We start from the raw sequence: 26,084 nt of genomic DNA on the forward strand, positions 1-26,084 counted from the left end.
TATATATATATATATATATATATATATATACATATATATATATATATATATATATATATATATATATATATATATATATATATATATATACATATATATATATATATATAATATATACATATATATATATATATATATATATATATATATATTATATATATATATATATTATATATATATATATATATATATATATATATATATATATATATATATATATATATATATATATATATATATATATATATATATATATAAATATATATATATATATATATATGTATATATATGTTAGGTCAGGAAAACACACAGAGGCTATTTCATCCCTAGAAGCCTGTTTCGCAGGTTTCCCTGCTCTTCAGGAATAATCTTCAAGATCCAGGGGATTTTAATATATATATATATATATATATATATATATATATATATATATATATATATATATATATATATATATATATATATATATATATATATATCCATCCATCCATCCATCTTCTTCCGCTTATCCGAGGTCGGGTCGCGGGGGCAGCAGCTTAAGCAGGGAAGCCCAGACTTCCCTCTCCCCAGCCACTTCGTCCAGCTTCTCCCGGGGGATCCCGAGGCGTTCCCAGGCCAGCCGGGAGACATAGTCTTCCCAACGTGTCCTGGGTCTTCCCCGTGGCCTCCTACCGGTCGGACGTGCCCTAAACACCTCCCTAGGGAGGCGTTCGGGTGGCATCCTGACCAGATGCCCGAGCCACCTCATCTGGCTCCTCTCGATGTGGAGGAGCAGCGGCTTACTTTGAGCTCCCCCCGGATGGCAGAGCTTCTCACCCTATCTCTAAGGGAGAGCCCCGCCACCGGCGGAGGAAACTCATTTCGGCCGCTTGTACCCGTGATCTTGTCCTTTCGGTCATAACCCAAAGCTCATGACCATAGGTGAGGATGGGAACGTAGATCAACCGGTAAATTGAGAGCTTTGCCTTCCGGCTCAGCTCCTTCTTCACCACAACGGATCGATACAGCGTCCGCATTACTGAAGACGCCGCACCGATCCGCCTGTGGATCTCACGATCCACTCTTCCCTCACTCGTGAACAAGACTCCGAGGTTTCTTGAACTCCTCCACTTGGGGCAGGGTCTCCTCCGCAACCCGGAGGTGGCACTCCACCCTTTTCCGGGCGAGAACCATGGATTCGGACTTGGAGGTGCTGATTCTCATCCCAGTCGCTTCACACTCAGCTGCGAACCGATCCAGCGAGAGCTGAAGATCCTGGCCAGATGAAGCCATCAGGACCACATCATCTGCAAAAAGCAGAGACCTAATCCTGCAGCCACCAAACCAGATCCCCTCAACGCCTTGACTGCGCCTAGAAATTCTGTCCATAAAAGTTATGAACAGAATCGGTGACAAAGGGCAGCCTTGGCGGAGTCCAACTCTCACTGGAAACGTGTCCGACTTACTGCCGGCAATGCGGCCCAAACTCTGGCACTGATCATACAGGGAGCGGACCGCCACAATCAGACAGTCCGATACTCCATACTCTCTGAGCACTCCCCACAGGACTTCCCGAGGGACACGGTCGAATGCCTTCTCCAAGTCCACAAAACACATGTAGACTGGTTGGGCAAACTCCCATGCACCCTCAAGGACCCTGCCGAGAGTATAGAGCTGGTCCACAGTTCCACGACCAGGACGAAAACCACACTGTTCCTCCTGAATCCGAGGTTCGACTATTCGGCGTAGCCTCCTCTCCAGCACACCTGAATAGACCTTACCGGGAAGGCTGAGGAGTGTGATCCCACGATAGTTAGAACACACCCTCCGGTTCCCCTTCTTAAAGAGAGGAACCACCACCCCGGTCTGCCAATCCAGAGGTACCGCCCCCGATGTCCACGCGATGCTGCAGAGTCTTGTCAACCAAGACAGCCCCACAGCATCCAGAGCCTTAAGGAACTCCGGGCGGATCTCATCCACCCCCGGGGCCTTGCCACCGAGGAGCTTTTTAACTACCTCAGCAACCTCAGCCCCAGAAATAGGAGAGCCCACCACAGATTCCCCAGGCACTGCTTCCTCTTTGGAAGACGTGTTGTGGGATTGAGGAGGTCTTCGAAGTATTCCCTCCACCGATCCACAACATCCGCAGTCGAGGTCAGCAGAACACCATCCTCACCATACACGGTGTTGATAGTGCACTGCTTCCCCTTCCTGAGGCGGCGGATGGTGGTCCAGAATCGCTTCGAAGCCGTCCGGAAGTCGTTTTCCATGGCTTCCCCGAACTCCTCCCATGTCCGAGTTTTTGCCTCCGCGACCGCCGAAGCCGCACACCGCTTGGCCTGTCGGTACCTGTCCGCTGCCTCAGGAGTCCTATGAGCCAAAAGAACCCGATAGGACTCCTTCTTCAGCTTGACGGCATCCCTCACCGCCGGTGTCCACCAACGGGTTCTAGGATTACCGCCACGACAGGCACCAACTACCTTGCGGCCACAGCTCCAATCAGCCGCCTCGACAATAGAGGTGCGGAACATGGTCCATTCGGACTCAATGTCCAGCACCTCCCTCGTGACATGTTCAAAGTTCTTCCGAAGGTGGGAATTGAAACTCTCTCTGACAGGAGACTGTGCCAGACGTTCCCAGCAAACCCTCACAATGCGTTTGGGCCTGCCAGGTCTGTCCGGCATCCTCCCCCACCATCGCAGCCAACTCACCACCAGGTGGTGATCGGTAGAAAGCTCCGCCCCTCTCTTCACCCGAGTGTCCAAAACATGAGGCCGCAAATCCGACGACACAACTACAAAGTCGATCATGGAACTGCGGCCTAGAGTGTCCTGGTGCCAAGTGCACATATGCACACCCTTATGTTTGAACATGGTGTTTGTTATGGACAATCTGTGACGGGCACAAAAGTCCAATAACAAAACACCGCTCGGGTTCAGATCCGGGCGGCCATTCTTCCCAATCACGCCTCTCCAGGTTTCACTGTCGCTGCCAACATGAGCATTGAAGTCCCCCAGTAGAACGAGGGAATCACCCGGGGGAGCACTCTCAAGTACTCCCTCGAGTGAATCCAAAAAGGGTGGGTACTCTGAGCTGCGGTTTGGCGCGTAAGCGCAAACCACAGTCAGGACCCGTTCCCCCACCCGAAGGCGGAGGGAAGCTACCCTCTCGTCCACCGGGTTGAACTCCAACATGCAGGCTCTGAGCCGGGGGGCAACAAGAATTGCCACCCCAGCCCGTCGCCTCTCACTGCCGGCAACGCCAGAGTGGAAGAGAGTCCAGCCCCTCTTGAGAGAACTGGTTCCAGAGCCCTTGCTGTGCGTCGAAGTGAGTCCGACTATGTCTAGTCGGAACTTCTCCACCTCGCGCACTAGCTCAGGCTCCTTCCCCCCCAGCGAGGTGACGTTCCACGTCCCAAGAGCTAGCTTCTGTAGCCGAGAATCGGACCGCCAAGTGCCCTGCCTTCGGCTGCCGCCCAGCTCACATCGCACCCGACCTCTATGACCCCTGCTATGGGTGGTGAGCCCATATATATATATATATATATATATATATATATATATATATATATATATATATATATATATATATATATATATATATATATATATATATATATATATATATATATATATATATACTGTATATATACATATACATATATATATATATTAGAGATGCGCGGTTTGCGGACACAACCGCGGATAATCCGCGGATAATCCGCGGGTCGGGCGGATGCATGACGAAAAAATAGATTTTAAATAGATTCGGGCGGGTGGCGGTTGAACCAATTCAGAAAAAAAAATACATAGTTAAATGTTGTTACCCACATACGAAAAACGAGCAGCACTCTTTGAAACAGGCAATTATTCATCAGGCACTGCTGCAGCTGTCACACCAAATTTATTCCCCCCTACAAAAGCCTTCCCCCCATTTACTTCCGGGGCTGCGTCCAATAAAGTCACAAAGTTGCCGGGGGTCCTTAACCCGGACGCGACTGTCCTGTTTCGCGCCTGTACAAAAAAAAACAATAATCGATTTCTTCAGATTCCAGCAGCTGTCAAAGACGAAGTATCCTTTTAGCGACGGGCAGTCAAAGCCGAAGTGCTATCGATCGCTGTCAATGACGTAAGAGGAAACATGACCACGGAAGTAAATGGGGGCGGGGGTTGTAGGGGAAGAAATTTGGCGTGACACAGCACACCACAACACAACACAACACAACAGGAGAAGAAGAAAAAAATAAAAAGATGGCAACGCCAGCTGCAAACGTGGTACGCGACAAACTAAAAAAGGGAATACTAAAGACCAGGGGAAAAAAATAACAATAATAGTCAAAACTTTCTTAATGGAAATGACAATAATATTATAATAATGGTAAATAATATTATCACGCATTAATATCTCTTAGCCTCTAATGCGTGGCCAAGAGACATTCAATGTGTGGCACACATTGAATGTCTCTGCTGCATTGGATCAGTCTCCTTTCTTTAACGGGAATGCCTTGCATCGTCTATATTACATATAAAACAACGGGTGGGTGGCGGGCGGTTGTGGTTTTGATAAAATGTTATTTAGGGTGGATGGCGGGTGGATGACGACTTTTGTGATGCGGTTGCGGATGAAATAATTGCCTATCCGCGCATCTCTAATATATATATATATATATATATATACACTACTGTTCAAAAGTTTGGGGTCACCCAAACAACTTTGTGGAATAGCCTTAATTTCTAAGAACAAGAATAGACTGTCGAGTTTCAGATGAAAGTTCTCTTTTTCTGGCCATTTTGAGCGTTTAATTGACCCCACAAATGTGATGCTCCAGAAACTCAATCTGCTCAAAGGAAGGTCAGTTTTGTAGCTTCTGTAACGAGCTAAACTGTTTTCAGATGTGTGAACATGATTGCACAAGGGTTTTCTAATCATCAATTAGCCTTCTGAGCCAATGAGCACACACATTGTACCATTAGAACACTGGAGTGATAGTTGCTGGAAATGGGCCTCTATACACCTATGTATATATTGCACCAAAAACCAGACATTTGCAGCTAGAATAGTCATTTACCACATTAGCAATGTATAGAATGTATTTCTTTAGAGTTAAGACTAGTTTAAAGTTATCTTCATTGAAAAGTACAGTGCTTTTCTTAAAAAATAAGGACATTTCAATGTGACCCCAAACTTTTGAACGGAAGGGTATATATATATATATATATATATATATATATATATATATATATATATATATATATATATATATATATATATATATATATATATATATATATATATATATATATATATATATATATATATATATATATACCTGTATATATCTATATATATATATATATATATATATATATATATATATATATATATATATATTAATTAATTTTTTTTTTTTTTTACTTGGGACTTTCCGTGGGCCGGATTTTGGACGGATAGTTTGGGGGGCCCTGATTTAAACATTTAGTTTGTTCAAATTCAGTATAAAAACATTCACAGCAAAAGTATTTTGTTGCTTCAAAATTCAAAATAAGTTATGAAAAAATTTTAATTAAATGAAAATGTTATGAAATTACCTGCAAAATTTGATGTTTTTTCTTTTTTTGTGGGGGTGGGGGGGCTGGCTTTGTTTGGATATAAACAAACAAATATTTTGACATTTAGGGAAGACAATAGATGTATACAAATATGATGTAATATATAGGAATGTCTGATGCTTGAGGTCAATAAAAATGTCATTGAAAAATAAAATAAAATAAAAATTCACTTCACAAAATTTAAATGCAAAAAATTCAGTTACATAAATTAAGAGTCAAAAAAATCTTACGTAATGAAGACACAAATTAAGTTCCATACGGTGGGCCTTAAAAAAATGCAAATTGACGCCGGGCTGCACCTTGGACACCCCTGCTGTACACCATTCCCAACGGAATACGCATACAATAGTTGGGCTGTCACTGATGTCAGCTGTTGAGGAAGCAGGCATAAAAAAAAACACCGCAGTGCCAGTCGTGACCTCACACGTCTCTCCACAGATCGTGCCTCATGGAGATGCTTCTCCCCGGGGAGCAGTGCCATTATCCATTACCAGGCGTAGGTGGTGACAGTCAGGGAGCGTGGGGGGTTAACGATAGTGTTTATGCCAGGAAATGTCTTCTGAGGATTAATCGCACAATGTAATATCATTTATTTAACTGAGATAGCAAATTTTAGGTTTCACAATTTGTAAAGTGTCCCAAAAAAAAAGATATAGTCTCATTGCAATTCAAGGGTACAGTATACCAGTACTAATAAAGTACTGTGGGGGGGGGGGGGGGGGGGGGGGGGTACTAGGATGACAGGGGATGCAAAACAATAACAGTGCAATACTTTTTTATAACATGGTCACTACTGCCTAGTTTATTTTGTTATATTCTTATTTTACTGTTATATGTTTATTCTCATTGTTGCTTTTTATTTTTATTCTTATTGTAATATTTTTCTATTTTGTTTCCATTTATGCCCCCATTATTTACTTTACTTACTTTTTTAAATTTGATATCAATTCTATACACTGCTGCCGGAATTTTAATTTTCCTGAGGGAACTCTCCTGAAGGAATCAATAAAGTACTATCTATCTGTCTATCTAATGTCCTTTTTTTTCATGGATATGACGGCACGCTATGGTGACACTGCTGGTAATAATAGCCGAGGCGCCTATAAGTCAACACACACACAGAGCACCAGAAGTAGAAACAGTGTGGAGACAAAAGAGAGAAAATGGACGTATTTTGCAATAGGGCTGGAGCCCAATGTTGGGCCGCAAAGTAATATCTTTCTCAGCTGTGGTCCGTATGGTACTGAGTTGTAATGCACTTCACCACCACTTGTGGCAGTAATGACAATATCAAGCAACAGGAGAAGTCTGGAGCTAAAGTCAAAGAGAAGTTTCTTAAGCGCAAAATTTTGACTAAAGTGGTGAAACTTTATTTTCATTTACATTTTGATTTTATTGGCAGTTTAGTCAAGAAACATTCATTATTAATTTGGTGTATTCATTTTAGTACAACATAATTGTATGCTCATTTATTTTTCATACCCTTTTTCCTAATCAGCCTGACCTAAGCCTAAAGTTTGTGTAAAATAAATAGATACAATTATTGAGTACAATTAAAATCAAGGATTCTAGTTCAGAGTTAATATGTGAGTGGGCCCATGGCCCCTCTCTAGTGGAAAACTGGGCCCTAAGGTCTAAAAGGTTAAGAACACCTGCTTTAAAACATAGCTAGCTGGCGGCTAATGTCCCTCCACAGTGTTTTAGCTACTTCTAAAACACTAATCCTCACTTCCGTGGCGACAAATAAAAAAAAATTCTTAACATGCGTCACTACACACCGTAGGTGGATGCAATAGCTCACCGCTAACAGGCTAGTGCTCCTCAATGTGAACAAATGCCATGGTTGAACTTACTCCTGACATCCACTGTAATAATACCAAGTACAAGAGTGTATCTCGTGAATACTACAATGAATATATCGATATTTTTTATCATCACAAAATCTTTTTTACTTTTTTTTAACATTCCTATTATGTTTATAAAGTCAGGAAATACATCCCTGGACACATGATGACTTTATTTATGACCATTGTATGATCCTGTAACTACTTGGTATTGGATTGATACCTACATTTGTAGTATCATCCAAAACGAATGGGAAGCATTTAACAGATAAATAAGTAAATAAAGAATAAATAAGTGCTTATTACATTTCAACAGAAGTGTAGAGAGAACCTAAATCAGAAAGTAACCAGACATTAACAGTAAATGAACAAGTGCTTTAGAATAATAATCCATCCATCCATCAATTTTCAAGCGATTGTCCCTCATAATTTTGACAAAATAATATGTTACACTATATGTTATTGCCAAATTAAGAGCTTTTGTACCTCATTTGTTTACTTACTACTAAAAGAGAATTTGTCTATATTGTTCACTTTGTTATTTAATTCCAACACATACACTATATAGCCAACAGTATTTGGCCATCTGTCTTGACTCACATATGAACTTGAAGTGCCATCCTATTCCTAACCCATAGGGTTCAATATGATATCGGTCCACCTTTTGCAGCTTCTGGGAAGGCTGTCCACAAGGTTGCAGAGTGTGTTTATAGGAATTTTCCACCATTATTCCAAAAGTGCATTGGTGAGGTCACACACTGATGTTGGTCGAGAAGGCCTGGCTCTCAGGTCTCCGTTCTAATTCATCCCAAAGGTGTTCTATAGGGTTCAGGTCAGGACTCTGTGCAGGCCAGTCAAGTTCATCCACACCAGACTCTGTCTTTATGGACCTTGCTTTGTGCACTGGTGCACAGTCATGTTGGAATAGGAAGGGGCCCGCTCCAAACTGTTCCCACAAGGTTGGGAGCATGGAATTGTCCAAAATGTTTTGGTATCCTGGAGCATTCAAAGTTCCTTTCACTGGAACTAAGGGGCCAAGCCCAACTCCTGAAAAACAACCCCACACCATAATTCCTCCTCCACCTCCACCTCTGTCAGTTTATGTGGCCTACTACTTTGTGGCTGAGTTGCTGTTGTTCCCAAACTCTTCCATTTTCTTAGAATAAAGCTGACAGTTGACTTTGGAATATTTAGGAGCGAGGAAATTTCACGACTGGATTTGTTGCACAGGTGGAATCCTATGACAGTTCCACGCTGGAAATCACTGAGCTCCTGAGAGCGGCCCATTCTTTCACAAATGTTTGTACTAAGTGCTTGATAGTATACAGTTGTGGCCGGGCCAAGTGATTAGGACACCTGATTCCAATCATTTGGATGGGTGGCCAAATACTTTTGGCAATATAGTGTATCTTTGATTGCAAAAGGAAACTTATGTTAATTTATCATAGGATATTCTGTTAAAATAAAGCCAATAATGTTGTTTTTTTTGTGGTAATCTTTATTATGAAAAGTATTGAAATTATATTTTGGTACCAGTACCAATACCAAAATATTGGTATCGGGACAACAATACTTCACAGTTATATACCATTATACCATCCTTTGGGAAATAGTTGTTGTGTTGTTCACTACAGATATTGACCTACCAGAGTAAATTAGCCCTGTTTTTATTTCTTGATTGCCTTTTTCTGTGCGCAGAGAGTGTGGGATAGAGAGGAAATAGAGAAAAGGACAAAAATGGATCTTCGGTGCCTTCCCCTCGGGGTTTGTGTTTCACTCACTATTGGAAATCTCATTACAGGGGATTATGTACATAAATGAACCTACTACTACTGCTTCTTTTACTACTACAACGATGGATGGATGGGTGGGTGGATGGATGGATGAGATGTGATTGGCTGGTACGAGGCTACTGTGTGTGTGTGGGTGTGTGTGTGTGCGTGTGTGTGTGTGTGTGTTTCTTCTCTATCACAGTCAGTGACGTAATAGGGAGGCCAAAGGATTGCCTGGTCATAAATCACCTCGAGCACAAGCTTTGTCCTGGTCAAGCAAGGAGAAAAAGCTTATTATGCTTGATTAAGAAGAACACTTTGGCAAGATGGAGAGTGGAGAGAGAGAGAGAGAGAGAGAGAGAGAGAGAGAGGGACAGAAAGCAGGGAGGTAATAAAAGGGAAGGACAGAGTTAGACCGAGCCAACAAAACAGAAAATGAGGGCCTGGGTTGAACAAGGTTAAAAAAGTATGGAAGAAGCAAATATGGGAAAAATGAAATTAGAAAGCTCTTCCCCTGTGTTTTATGTCTTCGCATAAGTGATAAGAAATGCAAGGCGGTAATAGAAGTCATCTTTCACTCTGCCAGAGTGTCTGCTCTATGACACCCATGCATAATGTTAACCTCTGTCTCCTTGCAGGAGCAAATCAATGCCAGCCTATTAGGTGATTGATTCCAGGAGTCAGACTAACCCCGGATTACCACAGGATGCCAAACTGCTGCGGAACGTCACCGCCGCGGAGGCGGGCTCATTCCGTTTTTATTCAAGTTAATGGCTGTGTTCTCACCGCAGGTCAATTACGATTTTTTTTCCCATATGCGACCTGTATCGGATTATTTCATATCCGTGTGAACATTGCAATTCTGAATTTTTCATATCCAACCCAGGTCTGTGGAAACAAATGGGATATATACGCGATGTGTCTTCAATGTCCTCATCCGACCAGAACATCATCAGAAAGCGACAAGGGTCAGAATTATTCGCTAAAATAGACAGATCAGAAAACAGATGAAAGTAATGTTTTGGGAACTCAAGTGAAAATTCCACCACTCCAGTGTTCGCCCAGAGACACGCTCTTCAAGCAGACATCGAAGAAAATATCCCGTAAAACTGACAAAATACAAAACCCAAAACCAGTGAAGTTGGTACGTTGTGTAAATGGTAAATAAAAACAGAATACAATGATTTGCCAATCCTTTTCAACCTATATTCAATTGAATAGACTGCAAAGTCAAGATATGTAACGTTCAAACTGGTAAACTTGATTATTTTGTGCAAATATTAGCTCATTTGGAATTTGATGCCTGCAACATGTTTCAAAAAAAGCTGACACAAATGGCAAAAAAGACTGAGAAAGTTGAGGAATGCTCATCAAACACTTATTTGGAACATCCCACAGGTGAATAGGCTAATTGGGAACATGTGGGTGCCACGATTGGGTTTAAAAGCAGCTTCCATGAAATGCTCAGTCATTCACAAACAAGGATAGGGCGAGGGTCACCACTTTGTTAACAACAATGCGTGAGCAAATTGTCCAACAGTTTAAGAACAACATTTCTCAACGAGCTATTGCAAGGAATTTAGAAATTTCGCCATCTACGGTCCGTAATATCATCAAAAGGTTCACATAATCTGGAGAAATCATTGCACGTAAGCGTCAAGGCTGAAAACCAACATTGAATGCCCGTGACATTCGATCCCTCAGGCGGTACTGCATTAAAAAGCGACATCAGTGTGTAAAAGATAGCACCACATGGGCTCAGGAACATTTCAGAAAACTACTGTTTCGTTCTTGTACTGTAAAGTTAATGATTGTTTCTCAGATCGAACATTAAATATATTGTCTTTGCAGTCTATTCAATTGAATATAAGTTTAAAAAATGATTTGCAAATCATTGTATTCTTTCACTGCTGGACTCTAGAAAGAGGTTCCGCAGCCTCCGAAGCAGAACCTCCAGGTTCTGTAACAGCTTCTTCCCTCAGGCCGTAAGACTCTTGAACGCATCACAATAATCCCCTCAATTCCCTCCAAAAACGGATTAACTGGCTGGAATATAAAGACAATATAACATACATCCATAAACCTGGATGCATATGAAAAAGTGCAATATATTTATCTGTACAGTAATCTATTTATTTATATCTGCACCTTATTGCTTTTTTATCCTGCACTACGATGAGCTAATGCAACAAAATATCGTTCTTATCTGTACTGTAAAGTTCAAATTTGAATGACAATAAAAAGGAAGTCTAAAGCTAAGTCTAAGTCTAAGTATTCTGGTTTTATCTATGATTTACACAACGTGCCAACTTCATTGGTTTTGGGTTTTGTACTTGTCCTCTTCCTTCTTATCTTATACGCACAATAATTCCGTTCAGAAAATGTTGACTTTGATGGCACACAAATCTTTGAAATTGCCACAAATGTGACAGCACTGAGACTGAGATTGTAATGTCCTAATGGACGGGGTCGGACTTAAAGTCAACTTGTCAAAGGTTTTCAGACGAAATGTCACCTCATTGACACGAATGGATGACACATGCTGATTCTGGGGGTCCAACATTTAAGAAGCATTTACAGGCATGATGAGCTCGGGCCCAGCGAAGCTGGCGCCGTTTCTGGGTGTTGTTGATAAATGGCTTTTGCTTTGCATAGTAGAGTTGTAACTTACACTTACAGATGTAGCGTCCAACTGTAGTTGCTGACAGTGGTTTTCTGAAGTGTTCCTAAGCCCATGTGGTGTTATCCTTTACACACTAATGTCGCTTTTTGATGCAGTACCGCCTGAGGGATCGAATGTCACGGTCATTGCCACTTACGTGCAGTGATTTCTCCAGATTCTCTGAACCTTACAGACCGAAGATGGTGAAATCCCCAAATTCCTTGCAATAGTTTGTTGAAAAAAGTTGTTCTTAAACTGTTCGACAATTTTCTCACACGTGAGTGGGGACCCTCGCCCCATCCTTGTTTGTGAATGAGTGAGCATTTCATGGAAGCTGCTTTTATACCCAATCATGCCACCCACCTGTTCCCAATTAGCCTGTTAACCTGTGGGATGTTCCAAATAAGTGTTTGATGAGCATTCCTCAACTCAACGGTCTTTTTTGCCACTTGTGCCAGCTTTCTTGAAACATGTTGCAGGCATCAAATTCCAAATGAGCTAATATTTGCACAAAATAACAAAGTTTACCAGTTCCAACATTGAGTATCTTGTCTTTGCAGTCAATTCAATTGAATTTAGGTTGAAAAGGATTTGCAAATTATTGTATTCTGTTTTTATTTACGATTTACACAACGTGCCAACTTCACTGGTTTTGAGTTTTGTAAATCAGGGGTAACTGGGTGCTTTTGAGGTTCACGTTAGCATTAGTGTCTTACATGTGATTAGCTCACCATAGTGCGGAATAATGGCCCACGCCATGGCCGACGCGTAGATCTCGCCAATCATCCAAAACATACACAGCCAGCTGAGGTGTTCGCCTCTTTTCTCCCTGGATAACACCTCTGCAAAGAAGGAGAAAACAATGGGCACAGCACCCCCTATCCTGCAAGAAGCATAAAAACATGGAAATTAGACATACAGCAGTAGCTGCATGACACGTCTGGGTTAATTTTCTGTTTGTTCGTCTTAATTAAAGAACCAAGCTTTAACACATTTTATGATTGGCTTTTTTGATTGGCAACATGGACCTGGATGACAGTACGACATGACACGTACACAATCACTTTTAGCTTGTTGCAGTGTAAAGGTTGCAATGGCAGTTTAGACGGCTTTTTTAATTAATCTAAACTATAATTACTGCCTTTACTCCGAAAGGAACTGTTACACAGCGATACCATGAGGACACAATAATTACTACTGCATGCTGTACAATAGGGCTGTGAATCTTTGGGCACCACATGATTCGATTTTATTCTTGGGGGTAACGATTCGATTCAGAACCGATTCTCTATCGAAACCGATTCTCGATTCAAAATCAATACTTTTATATTAACATTGGGTGCCAGTTCTATGATTAACTATATTCCTCTGTAAAATAGACAAACGAGCTCTAGTGAATTTCTATGTTACTTAAAAGAAAACTAGTTTTGTTTAATAAAATTATATCAAAACATTTAATAAAGTCAAATACAAATAAGGCAACAAGAGAAGTATCCAACACTTCTCTTTTCTAAAGTAAATATGTACAGCAGATATGATCATCTATATCAACAATATGATTTGCTTGAGTGGCTGGACAGGACAGATTTACTTTTTCATGTATATATTTTTTTTAATCGATTTTTGATTTTTTTGTAATCTATTAGGAATAGTTACAAAAAGGAATCGCGAATCATTCGAAAATCGAATTTTTACACCCCTACTGCACATGGTAAATAAAATTAGGTATGTACCCTGGTATGGTTAGCTTTGCAATAAAGAAAGAGAATTCACACTTTATGGCAGGGGTCTTCAACTTTCATCATTATTAGAGCTACTTTGAAAAAACGAAAAGGTGAGCCATTTGTGTTTTATTTATATGGCTGTCCACTTTTAAATTGTACTTTATTTATAAAGTAGACCCAAAGATAACTGCACTTTTTGGGGGAATTTTGCGCATTATTCACAATCCTTATGTAAGACAAGAACACATATTTTGTTATTTTTTTATGCATTGGCTAACAGTGCAGCTAACGCTCATAAAACCCTCTAAAATAACCGACCAACAATGATCTATTTACATGCCGTAACCTGAATATTAACCAAGAATTAGCAATATTGTTATTATAAGTGCTAACGCAGAGGAATTTATTTTTGCAGTGCTTTGATCAATGAGAAGTAACTAGTTTATGCTGCTATATTGACATATTGAGCCGGTGAGCTGCTGCATTGCCTTTGAGCTGGTGAAAGTTAATTGTAGTTTATAAATCATGCCTTTCACTTGTAAAATAGAAGGTGGTTGCTATAAACCAAGAAGTTGGTCCACTTTAACGTTCAACAAGAAAGACACGAAAAGACGCTTGTTAATTTTATTTTTTTTTACCTGTGTAAGGATTATGATTAATTCTTCATCTAATGACAAGAAATAAACATCCCATCAGTCGGCATCCCAGTGAGAGCAGACATTGTACAGTAACTGATTGTTTTAATACATTCATAGTTTGTATTACTTGTTTAGCACTTAACCATAGTGCTACTTTATGTTTATCCACTCAACTTCTAAAATGTGTAGCTCATTCTCCGTATATTCAGGCTCAAACTTTTGAGCCTGAATATACGGAAGATGAGCTATGAATATATAAGGTTCTGGATCATCATTTGTCTCAAAGTAGTCATTGTTGTCTTTTATGAAGTCTGTCATGATTAGTGGTATTTGTTGTTGTTAAAGGTAATAGTGAACGTGATCCGTTACAGGAAATTAGTACGCCTCTGAATGCTTAAAATGAGCAAAATACGTAAATAATACATGTTATTATCAAGTACTACATTATATATATATATATATACTTACAGAATGTATATAAAATGTTGAGGGGTTTTTTGGGATGTTTTTAGAGCAATTTATAAGCAGAATAGAACAAATCCTATTCCCTCCATTGTTAGCTGACTTCTGCTAATGTTTATTTACGAGTTAGAATGCATAACAATACACACAGATTGTGAATGATGGGCAAAATTTCCCCCCAAAAGTGCAATTCCCCTTTAAGACTGCTGAAAAAAATCGATTGAAGCCAATTTTTATTCATTCCAATTTTAAATCAATTTATAAATTTCAAAAATCTATGTAAAAAAAAGTCTACTTTTAAATGAATGTTTTTTTTAGGACATTTCCGCACCTACTCACTGCATATATACTGTATGTCATACGTCAGCATCCAAAGAGCTTTTTTTTAACCTGTTACCTGTTTTTTTTTTTAAAAACACAATATAATATATTTCGAGAATCAGTTCGAATCGAAAATCAGTTTAAATTGAGAATCAACTCTGAATTGAATCGTCCCCGCAAGAATTGGAATCGAATTGTGAGTTGTTGTAAGATTCCCATTCCTCACTGGCATGCATCCTCAGTGTTGTACCCTGGGGTCCCAGGGTGTTTTGTGTCTCCCAACATAGACCTTCGCCGAAGTGACCCAGCCAGGGTTGATGCATTTTTTCATGAAGCAAACAAGATGGACACACGACTGGCTTTTTTTTTACCAATCATACCGACTGATGGCCTGGACCCCCACTGACCTCGAGTCTTCACAGACTTACCCAAACCCGGCGGCGATGCGGCAAACAAGGAAGAAGCCGTATCCCTGGACAAAAGACGAGAGAAAGGCGAAGAAGCCATTGGTGGACATGCAGATGAGGAGACACTGTCTGCGGCCAACTTTGTCAGACATTCCTCCCCAAAAGAATGCGCCAAACATCATCCCCAAGTAAACGATGCTCCCTGGAAAGAGAAGGTCAGAGATATGATTTATTCTGGTTGTGTCATCACAATTTAGGACCACAGCTTGGCAGGCAAACAAAGATATGACACCTTAGTTTGAAGACATCAGGCCAAATGCTCCGGTGTACCAAAAAGATAATGTTGCAAAAGGAAAATAGACAGGGCACTTAATGTGTAAACAGCATAAAGCAAAATAATAACTTGTGAATGTTCTGAGATAAAAGCTGTCTCTCGGCTAATTGTTATGCTTTATTGTCTTACTTTGTATTCCAAGGAAGAAAGTGAGAGTGAAGGACAATCCGGTTAGTAAGAAGATAGGGTTGTTGTACGGTATCATTTTCGGTACTATACCATCTCTGAAACGTACCGGTCCCCCCCAATGAATTATTTAGTGAACATTGCAACTTACATTACTGTTTAGAAGCTGGCACAAGAATGTAACCAAAGGGTCTCGGCCGAGGGCAATTGCCAACCGGCGACTCGTATAAACACTAGTAAATGAGCGGACCTTATACACGTCAAGACGCACTTCATCTTCGACATCAATAACATGGAATGACTATGCTATGCTAACAACACAGAACGCTAACAACACAGCTAATAATCGTTGCTGTGGCTGCTGACCAAGTTTTTGCAGAACAACTTATTCATGTGGTGTCAGTGCAGCGAAGCACAGTTCTAACTTAGAGAAATTACTTGGGTATTTCCACGTTGTGGCCGTGTTGTAGTGACCGGGCAATGCTTGCAGGATCTTCTGGGATACAGGAAAGTACTGTAATCTACAGTTGAACACATTTATCCATCCATCCATCCATCTTCTTCCGCTTATCCGAGGTCGGGTCGCGGGGGCAGCAGCCTAAGCAGGGAAGCCCAGACTTCCCTCTCCCCAGCCACTTCGTCCAGCCCCTCCCGGGGGATCCCGAGGCGTTCCCAGGCCAGCCGGGAGACATAGTCTTCCCAACGTGTCCTGGGTCTTCCCCGTGGCCTCCTACCGGTCGGACATGCCCTAAACACCTCCCTAGGGAGGCGTTTGGGTGGCATCCTGACCAGATGCCCAAACCACCTCATCTGGCTCCTCTCGATGTGGAGGAGCAGCGGCTTTACTTTGAGCTCCTCCCGGATGGCAGAGCTTCTCACCCTATCTCTAAGGGAGAGCCCCGCCACCCGGCGGAGGAAACTCATTTCGGCCACTTGTACCCGTGATCTTGTCCTTTCGGTCATAACCCAAAGCTCATGACCATAGGTGAGGATGGGAACGTAGATCAACCGGTAAATTGAGAGCTTTGCCTTCCGGCTCAGCTCCTTCTTCACCACAACGGATCGATACAGCGTCCGCATTACTGAAGACGCCGCACCGATCCGCCTGTGGATCTCACGATCCACTCTTCCCTCACTCGTGAACAAGACTCCGAGGTATTTGAACTCCTCCACTTGGGGCAGGGTCTCCTCCGCAACCCGGAGGTGGCACTCCACCCTTTTCCGGGCGAGAACCATGGACTCTGACTTGGAGGTGCTGATTCTCATCCCAGTCGCTTCACACTCAGCTGCGAACCGATCCAGCGAGAGCTGAAGATCAAGGCCAGATGAAGCCATCAGGACCACATCATCTGCAAAAAGCAGAGACCTAATCCTGCAGCCACCAAACCAGATCCCCTCAACGCCTTGACTGCGCCTAGAAATTCTGTCCATAAACGTTATGAACAGAATCGGTGACAAAGGCCAGCCTTGGCGGAGTCTAACCCTCACTGGAAACGTGTCCGACTTACTGTCGGCAATGCGGACCAAACTCTGGCACTGATCATACAGGGAGCGGACCGCCACAATCAGACAGTCCGATACCCCATACTCTCTGAGCACTCCCCACAGGACTTCCCGAGGGACACATTTAAGGCTATTATATTGGGTGAAACAAATGTAAAGGTGTTATTTCATGCTTAGAGGGCTCTTATTATGTTTAAAAAAATTATTTAGAAGGTCATTGACAGCCTTCTATGAAAAGTATTTATTATTAATAACCCTGCTTTGCAGAAATATGTGCACTGCGGTCATGGTCCGGTACCAATTAACTGCGATAAACGAGGCACGACGATACAGAGATTACAGTCTAATCAATGATGGGCATACAAATGAGAGCAGTACACGAGTTCAGGGGTTCTTAACCTTTTTGAACTTGGGGCCCAACTTTTCCACAACAGAGAGGCCTGGGGCCCACTCAAATATAAACACTGAATTAATAATTTTACTCTTTATTGTATTCGTATTCAATAATTACATCTAACGTACTTACAATTTAACAGGCTAAACCTTGTCAAATGATATGAAAGCATGTGTTAATCACAAAGATTATTATCAAGGCTTCGGTCAGACTGATTACAAAAATAAGTAGAAGCATTTAAGTCCCATCTTAGAACTCACTTGTATACACCAGCCTTTAAATAGACACCCCTTTTAGACCAGTTGATCTGCCGTCTCTTTTCTGCTCTGCCCCTCTCTCCTGCGTGGAGAGGTAATTAGGTGACCACAGATGATGCGCTAGCTGTTCTAAGTCGGGACCCGGGGTGGACCACTCATCTGTGCATCAGTTGATGACGTCTTTGCGCTGCTGACTTGTCTCCACTCAAGATGATCCCCTGCTGGCCCCACTATGGACTGGACTCTCACACTATTAACTAGATCCACTCGACGTCCATTGCACCGGTGTCGTTGTGGCTTGTGCAGCCCCTTGAGACACTCGTGATTTAGGGCTATAAACATAAACTTTGATTGATTGATTGATTGAAATATACTTTTTAATTTTAACTAAATTATTAACACATAATAATAGTAAACATATTTCTTAAATGAAATAAAAGTGCTAATGAAAATACAGCCTTACCACTTTAGTCATAATTTTTGTGCTTAAACTTCTCAATGTCTTTAGCCCCAGACTTCTTCTGTTTGTTTGACATTGTCATTACTGCCTCAAGTGGTGGAAAAGTGTATTACAGTGTATTACAACTGGTATGATTGGCAACACTAAATTGGCCCTAGTGTGTGAATGTGAGTGTGAATGTTGTCTGTCTATCTGTGTTGGCCCTGCGATGAGGTGGCGACTTGTCCAGGGTGTACCCCGCCTTCCGCCCGAGTGCAGCTGAGATAGGCCCCAGCAGCCCCCGCGACCACGAAAGGGATACGCGGTAGAAAATGGATGGATGGATAGTTCAATTTAACTAAAGCGGCCTGCCTCTCTTTTATCTTTAAAAATTGGATTAATTCTCTAAAAAGACTGCAGCGATGTATTTAATTGATTAGCATAGTGACTTGTTTCATCTTGGTGCACGTAGATATGTACAGATGTACGAAGGCACAGGATATTTGTTGTCACAATTTCACAAATCAAAAGCCACATTGCGCACACAGAGAAAGCCACTGTTCATGCGTGTTGCAATAAACCTAATGGAGACATACATCATGTTTTCAGACATTTCTGCATCCTCCCTCTTGCTGTGAGCAATATCTCCCGGTGTCTTTTGCTTCAGGGGTCAAAACCTAGCCATTTGTCACAGTTGGCAGCTATCTATTGTGCGGCTGTGCCATCCATCCCAGTCACACATCAACAGAACGCTTACAGCAATGCACAATTAATAAGTGCTTTGGGAAGAATGTAGAAATAATGCACACTACTGCAGGGCAGATGCACATTTTATAATGCGAACTGTGTAGCTATACCAGCGAATAGAGCAAAAGAAGTACCTGCACTCCCTCCCACTCGCAATGCAATAAAAGCAGTTTGACAAATGACTACCACCCTACACAGGACAGTCAATTACGTAATGAATTTATCGATGTTCTGTCCAGCTTGTAGCACGCCATCTCGGGCGCATGACGTCAGCAGTGCTGGCACCAATAAAGCACAGGGCAGTACACTGTAGTGTCACATGTACTGTAACTCAAAAAAATAACCTCCTGGAACAAAGAGAGGCTTGTCACTGTGTTAAATGGCCGAAAGCAAGTTTGGGAGTCATCTCAGGTCAACGTGATATTGTTTTCTGCGGCCCCAAGCAGTGGCTTGTTTGCGATGCTCCTTGTTCAGCGTTGCGTCTCAACGATGATTGTTGCCGTCTTGATTTGACTTAGATTTAATATTTGTACACCAATTTCTGACCACATTAGGTGCAGTACGCCTTTAAAATCAAACAAGTTAATAACATAACAGCTGCATTGAAAATGAGTGTACGACATATAGAAATACATTTTTTTAACCATTTCTGTTTTAATAAAAAGTACAACCACGATAACAAACTGTGAGTATTCATTAAAACGGAAAAAAAAAGTGTATTATCTAATGCTATTTTAGATAGCATAACTGTGATTTGTTCAGGAAACAGCTTTTTGTGAATTGGCGAAAGCAGAGAAGTTTGAGGTAGGTATTTCGCTCCCCAAAATACAACAAAAAAATTATAGTGCATGTATAAATGTATATATAAACTGTGTATATATATGTATATGTGTATATTAGGGTTGTCCCAAAATCAATAATTTAGTACCGGTACCAAAATGTTTATCAATATTTTTCCAAATAAAGAGAACTAAAAAAAAATTCAATATTGGCTTTATTTTAACAGAAATTCTTACACTACATGAAACACTCACAGTCAAAGAACAATTTTGCAAGGTTAAAATATAAATTAAAAGGCATTGAAATGGCATCGACTCTGAAGGGAACGTCTGCCCTGTGCTCCTCGACTACAGTCTGCACCGGACCGAACAGCAGGACAGGTGTAACAACTACATTATTACCTGTCACTTATTATAACTCCTTGTGCATATCTGAATGCTTATTTTTAAATGTTTGAAGTCTGAAGAAAAGGTGCTAATACTAATCGCCACATTTGGCGAGGCGTGTTTTAAAGCAGCTGTTGTGAGAGTAGCATATGTGTGTGTGTGCTCCTTTAACAATGGCAGTATGTGGGGTGAGTGACGTGAGTAAGTGAGTGGGTAAGTTAGGAGAGGTAGTGCTAGCATGTGCAGGAGTGTCAATAGCATGGTGGATGTCCGGTTGTGCCCTGTGGAAATGATAAATAAAGTGACCAAATTGTAAGTAATCGATGGCCTCGTCATTCTGACCGAAGAGCGGAGCTTTACGGACCCATTAAAGTGAAGTGTGCTACCACCGACAAAACATCGGCCCTGGAGGGAACGACTCCCCTGCGGTCCTCGACTACGGTCTGGAAGCCGACAAGCAGGAAAGGTGTAAAACAGAACTAGCAACGGGGTGCCTCCCTGTTTAAAGCGTCACCTTTATTGTTAGTTTTGAAGCCCAAATTCCTCCATATTGTACTTCACCACCCTCTTTATTAACCAGTAGAATTACCATCTTTTGTCATTCTTCTCCACCACAATGTTATTGCTTGTATGCGCTTTGTGTGTGCGTTTTTACACACTCAACATCATGCGCCTCGGCTCTGTAGTCACCGCCGCACAGCGGAATTCAGATGAAAAAACGGTACCGGTACTTTTCAAAGGTGGTATAGTACCGATTTCAAAAGATTAGTACCGCAATACTTTGTTAGTACCGGTATACCGTACAATCCTAGTGTATACACCTATGTATATGTGTGTGTCTATATATATATATATATATATATATATATATATATATATATATATATATATATATATATATATATATATATATATATATATATATATATATATATATATATATATATATATATACTAGGGCTGTCAACGTTACCACGATAATAACGTGTTAACTATAAATATCAATAACGGCACTAATTTTTTAAACATTTTGACCCTCAGGCCGTGTTGTAGCAAGCGGAACTTGGGAACTTGCAGTTTTCTTCCTACTGATGAGCCACAAACGAGCAGAAATGGACAAAAGAAAGTCTACCTTATGGCAATATCAGGACTAAAAAGGACTATTTTTCGCCATGAGAAGAGACGACATCCCTGCAGCAAACACTTGCTGCGCGCGTCGTTCGGTGCGTGGTGCTTAGCATGCATAACATTTAGATTGTTTCTGTGACTGATTTAGACTGACTGATCGTCAGGATGTCCAAAGAATACTTTTTTTTTATTGCAAACAGTCGTTTGACATCAAAACATGTCAAGACACTTTCTCAAAACAATCACACACTTTTCCGACTTCAAAATAAAAGCGCTGCGCTATACATCCGGTTTAACTACGTTTAGAGTATCTCCTTAATGTAAGGGCTTCATATTAGCCGCCACACCTAACAAAATAAAGTAATATAATGTATCGTAGCGTCCAGAAGAAAACAAAGTATGACGCTCTTTTTATCTTTTATGGCCAATTTTATGCTAACAGCGGGCCCAATTCCAACAAGTATTTCCTCCGTGCACACACATCTGCCTACGTCTTTCACTTCTAGACACACAACACTTGTTCATTCTCTGCCGACACGGTGTGTTCACAAACCATGGGAAAAATAACCACCATGACACACTAACATACACATTAATACCAGCCATGCGTACGGGGTTGTCTGGAGCAGAGGCAGCGTGTCCGCGCTGTGGAAGTACTTTAATATATTTGAGACGTACCTGCGGACAGCGATCTTCACAATTTAAGATGACACTGGCGGCTTTTAATGAGGGAAAGGCTCCCTGCAATGCGAAGCAAGTGTGATGTCAGGCTCGCTTTTCGTCACAGAATCTAAACAGAGTCTCTAAACCCGAGTACAGTGTCCAATAACACCAAAAATAGATGCAGATTTGTTGCCAATAGTTTTATTACAGAAAAAGTGACGAAAAGGATTGGAGATAAAAAAAAGAAATACATAAAAAATTTCAACAAAGTACACTGTACAATAAGCAGCAACAATTTTAAAAATAGAACCAATGATATTATGTAAGAACAATATATATGCTAATACCATACTTAATAATAACATATTTGTTTTAAATGTATCTTCCCCCTTTTTTTTAAATCACGATTAATCGTGATTAAATATTTTTATCGTTTGACAGCCCTAATATATACAAGTAAGGCAACAAGAGAAGTTAACCACTATTCTCTTTTAAAGTAAATATGTACAGCAGATATGATCATCTCCATCAGGGGTGTCAAACTCAAATACAGAGTGGGACAAAATTTTAAACTGAACAAAGCTGCGGGCCAAGGTTGAACAAAATACCTTTTAATAGGGACCCAAACAAGTTTTGCATTGAATATTGAACAAGCAAGGCTTATATAACTTTATAGTGACATGCAAAATCGAGTTTCAAATAATAATAATAATAATAATAAAAAAATATCAATGGCATATCAAATACAATTTAAATAAAAATTGAATGCCTCTTTTCTATTTGCAGCCTTTTAAGGTAAATATCAACATTAACTTTTTCCACAGGCTAATAAATTTTAAAATAAAATAACAATGAATAAACCAACCATTCAGGACTTTAAACTGCTCAGTTTGCAACACACTGATCTAATCTGATGTGCCCAAGCCAGGTACCTGGCATCTTTTCTTGGATGCTAGTTCATTAATGTCGGGGCTCAGGCTTTGAGCTGAGGCAACCTTCATTATCGAACGAAGGTGTTCATCAGTCATTATATCTCGTAGTCTACCCGGACCACAGTCTTGGGGGCGTGCCTTAAAGGCACTGCCTTAACGTCCTCTACAAGCTGTCGTCACGTCCGCTTTTCATCCATTCTAACAACGTGCCGGCCCAGTCACAAGATATGTGCGGCTTCTGTACGCACACACACGTGAATGCAACGCGTACTTGATCAACAGCGATACAGGTTACACTGAGGGTGACCGTATAAACAACTTTAACACTGTTAGAAATATACGCCACACTGTGAATCCACACCAAACAAGAACGACAAACACATTTCGGGAGAACATCCGCACCGTAACACAACATAAACACAACAGAACAAATACCCAGAACCCTTTGCAGCACTAACACAACATAAACACAACAGAACAGAACAAATACCCAGAACCCTTTGCAGCACTAACTCTTCCGGGGCGCTACAAAATACACCCCCCACTACCACCAAACACCCCCCGCCCCACACACACACTCACACACCTTGTAGCGTCCTGGAAGAGTTAGTTATATGAGTTTAAAGCTTCTGTGAAAGGATTGCATTCTACCTTGTTTGTATGCACATGTGTTATGTGAACAAGTTTTAATGTTGTACATTTGATGTTTTATGTGTTGTTTATCAATCAATCAATCAATCAATGTTTATTTATATAGCCCTAAATCACAAGTGTCTCAAAGGGCTGTACAAGCCACAACGACATCCTCGGTACAGAGCCCACATACGGGCAAGGAAAACTCACCCCAGTGAGACGTCAATGTGAATGACTATGAGAAACCTTGGAGAGGACCGCATATGTGGGTAACCCCCCCCCCTCTAGGGGAGACCGAAAGCAATGGATGTCGAGTGGGTCTGACATAATATTGTGAAAGTCCAACACATCAGCGAAAGTCCAGTCCATAGTGGGGCCAGCAGGAACCATACCGAGCGGAGACGGATCAGCAGCGTAGAGATGTCCCCATCCGATGGACAGGCTAGCGGGCCACCCCGGGTTGGGAGCAGAGTAGAAAAGAAAAGAAAAGAAACGGCAGATCAACTGGTCTAAAAAGGGAGTCTATTTAAAGGCTAGAGTATACAAATGAGTTTTAAGATGAGACTTAAATGCTTCTACTGAGGTAGCATCTCTAACTTTTCCCGGGAGGGCATTCCATAGTATTGGAGCCCGAAAAGAAAACGCTCTATAGCCCGCAGACTTTTTTTGGGCTCTGGGAATCACTAATAAGCCGGAGTTCTTTGAACGCAGATTTCTTGCCGGGACATATGGTACAATACAATCGGCAAGATAGGCAGGAGCTTGACTGTGTAGTATTTTATACGTAAGTAGTAAAACCTTAAAGTCGCATCTTAGGTGCACAGGAAGCCAGTGCAAGTGAGCCAGTATAGGCGTAATATGATCAAACTATCTTGTTTTTGTCAAAAGTTTAGCAGCCGCATTTTGTACCATCTGTAATCTTTTAATGCTAGACATAGGGAGGCCCGAAAATAAAACGTTACAGTAATCGAGACGAGATGTAACGAACGCATGGATAATGATCTCAGCATCGCTTGTGGACAAAATGGAACGAATTTTAGCGATATTACGGAGATGAAAGAAGGTCGTTTTAGTAACACTCTTAATGTGTGACTCAAACGAGAGAGTTGGGTCGAAGATAATACCCAGATTCTTTACCGAGTCGCCTTGTTTAATTGTTTGGTTGTCAAATGTTAAGGTGGTATTATTAAATAGATGTCGGTGTTGAGCAGGACCGATAATCAGCATTTCCGTTTTCTTAGCGTTGAGTTGCAAGAAGTTAGCGGACATCCATTGTTTAATGTCATTAAGACACGCCTCCAGCTGACTACAATCCGGCGTGTTGGTCAGCTTTAGGGGCATGTAGAGTTGGGTGTCATCAGCATAACAGTGAAAGCTAACACCGTATTTGCGTATGATGTCACCTAGCGGCAGCATGTAAATACTAAAGAGTGCAGGGCCAAGAACCGAACCCTGGGGAACTCCGCACGTTACCTTAACATAGTCCGAGGTCACATTGTTATGGGAGACACACTGCATCCTGTCAGTAAGATAAGAGTTAAACCAAGACAAGGCTAAGTCTGTCATCCCAATACGTGTTTTGATACGCTCTAATAAAATATTATGATCAACAGTATCGAAAGCGGCGCTAAAATCAAGAAGCAGCAACATGGATGAAGCATCAGAATCCATCGTTAGCAATAGATCATTAGTCATTTTTGCGAGGGCTGTCTCCGTAGAGTGATTTGCCCTGAAACCGGATTGAAAAGGTTCACAGAGATTGTTAGACGCTAAGTGTTCATTTAGCTGCTGTGCGACAATTTTTTCGAGGATTTTCGAGATAAACGGACGGTGGGACACCGGCCGGTAGTTTACCAAGAGATCAGGATCGAGGTTAGGTCTTTTGAGTAGAGGATGAATAACCGCTTTTTTGAATGCTAGGGGAACAGTGCCAGAGGAAAGTGATAAGTTTATAATATTTAACACTGGTGGACCTAATAATACAAAAAGCTCCTTGATAAGTTTCCCAGGAATTGGGTCAAGTAAACATGTTGTTTGTTTTGTCCCATTTACACATTTTGACAATTCCTCCAATGTTATTTCATCAAAGAGAGAGAAACTATTTTGGAGGGCGGTATCCGTCGTATATACAGTCGTATCTGTGTTAATAGAACCCAGTTGTAGCTGAGATGCATTGTCTTTAATCTCTTTTCTAATGACTTCAATTTTCTTATTAAAGAAATTCATAAAGTCATCTGCTGAGTGGGTGGAGCTACTGGGAGGAGTCCCTTGTTGGGTTAGCGATGCTACTGTACTAAACAAAAATTTAGGATCATTTTTGTTGAGGTGGATGAGATTTGAGTAA

General features: G+C 41.2%; 1 protein-coding gene across 1 annotated transcript in view; it reads right to left on the reverse strand.

Moving 5' to 3' along the window:
* Window positions 1-12,532: 12,532 nt before the first annotated feature.
* The window catches only part of LOC133652765 (synaptic vesicle glycoprotein 2C-like), a 34,127-nt gene continuing 20,575 nt past the window's right edge, over window positions 12,533-26,084 (reverse strand). Inside the window, exons 2-4 of the mRNA XM_062051817.1 lie at window positions 15,440-15,620; window positions 12,598-12,749; window positions 12,533-12,549 (exon numbers count right to left, since the gene is read on the reverse strand). Coding sequence (XP_061907801.1) covers window positions 12,533-12,549; window positions 12,598-12,749; window positions 15,440-15,620 — 350 coding nt within the window. The remainder of the gene's footprint in view (window positions 12,550-12,597; window positions 12,750-15,439; window positions 15,621-26,084) is intronic.

Source organism: Entelurus aequoreus, linkage group LG06 (assembly GCF_033978785.1).
Source record: "Entelurus aequoreus isolate RoL-2023_Sb linkage group LG06, RoL_Eaeq_v1.1, whole genome shotgun sequence".
NCBI lineage: Eukaryota > Metazoa > Chordata > Actinopteri > Syngnathiformes > Syngnathidae > Entelurus > Entelurus aequoreus.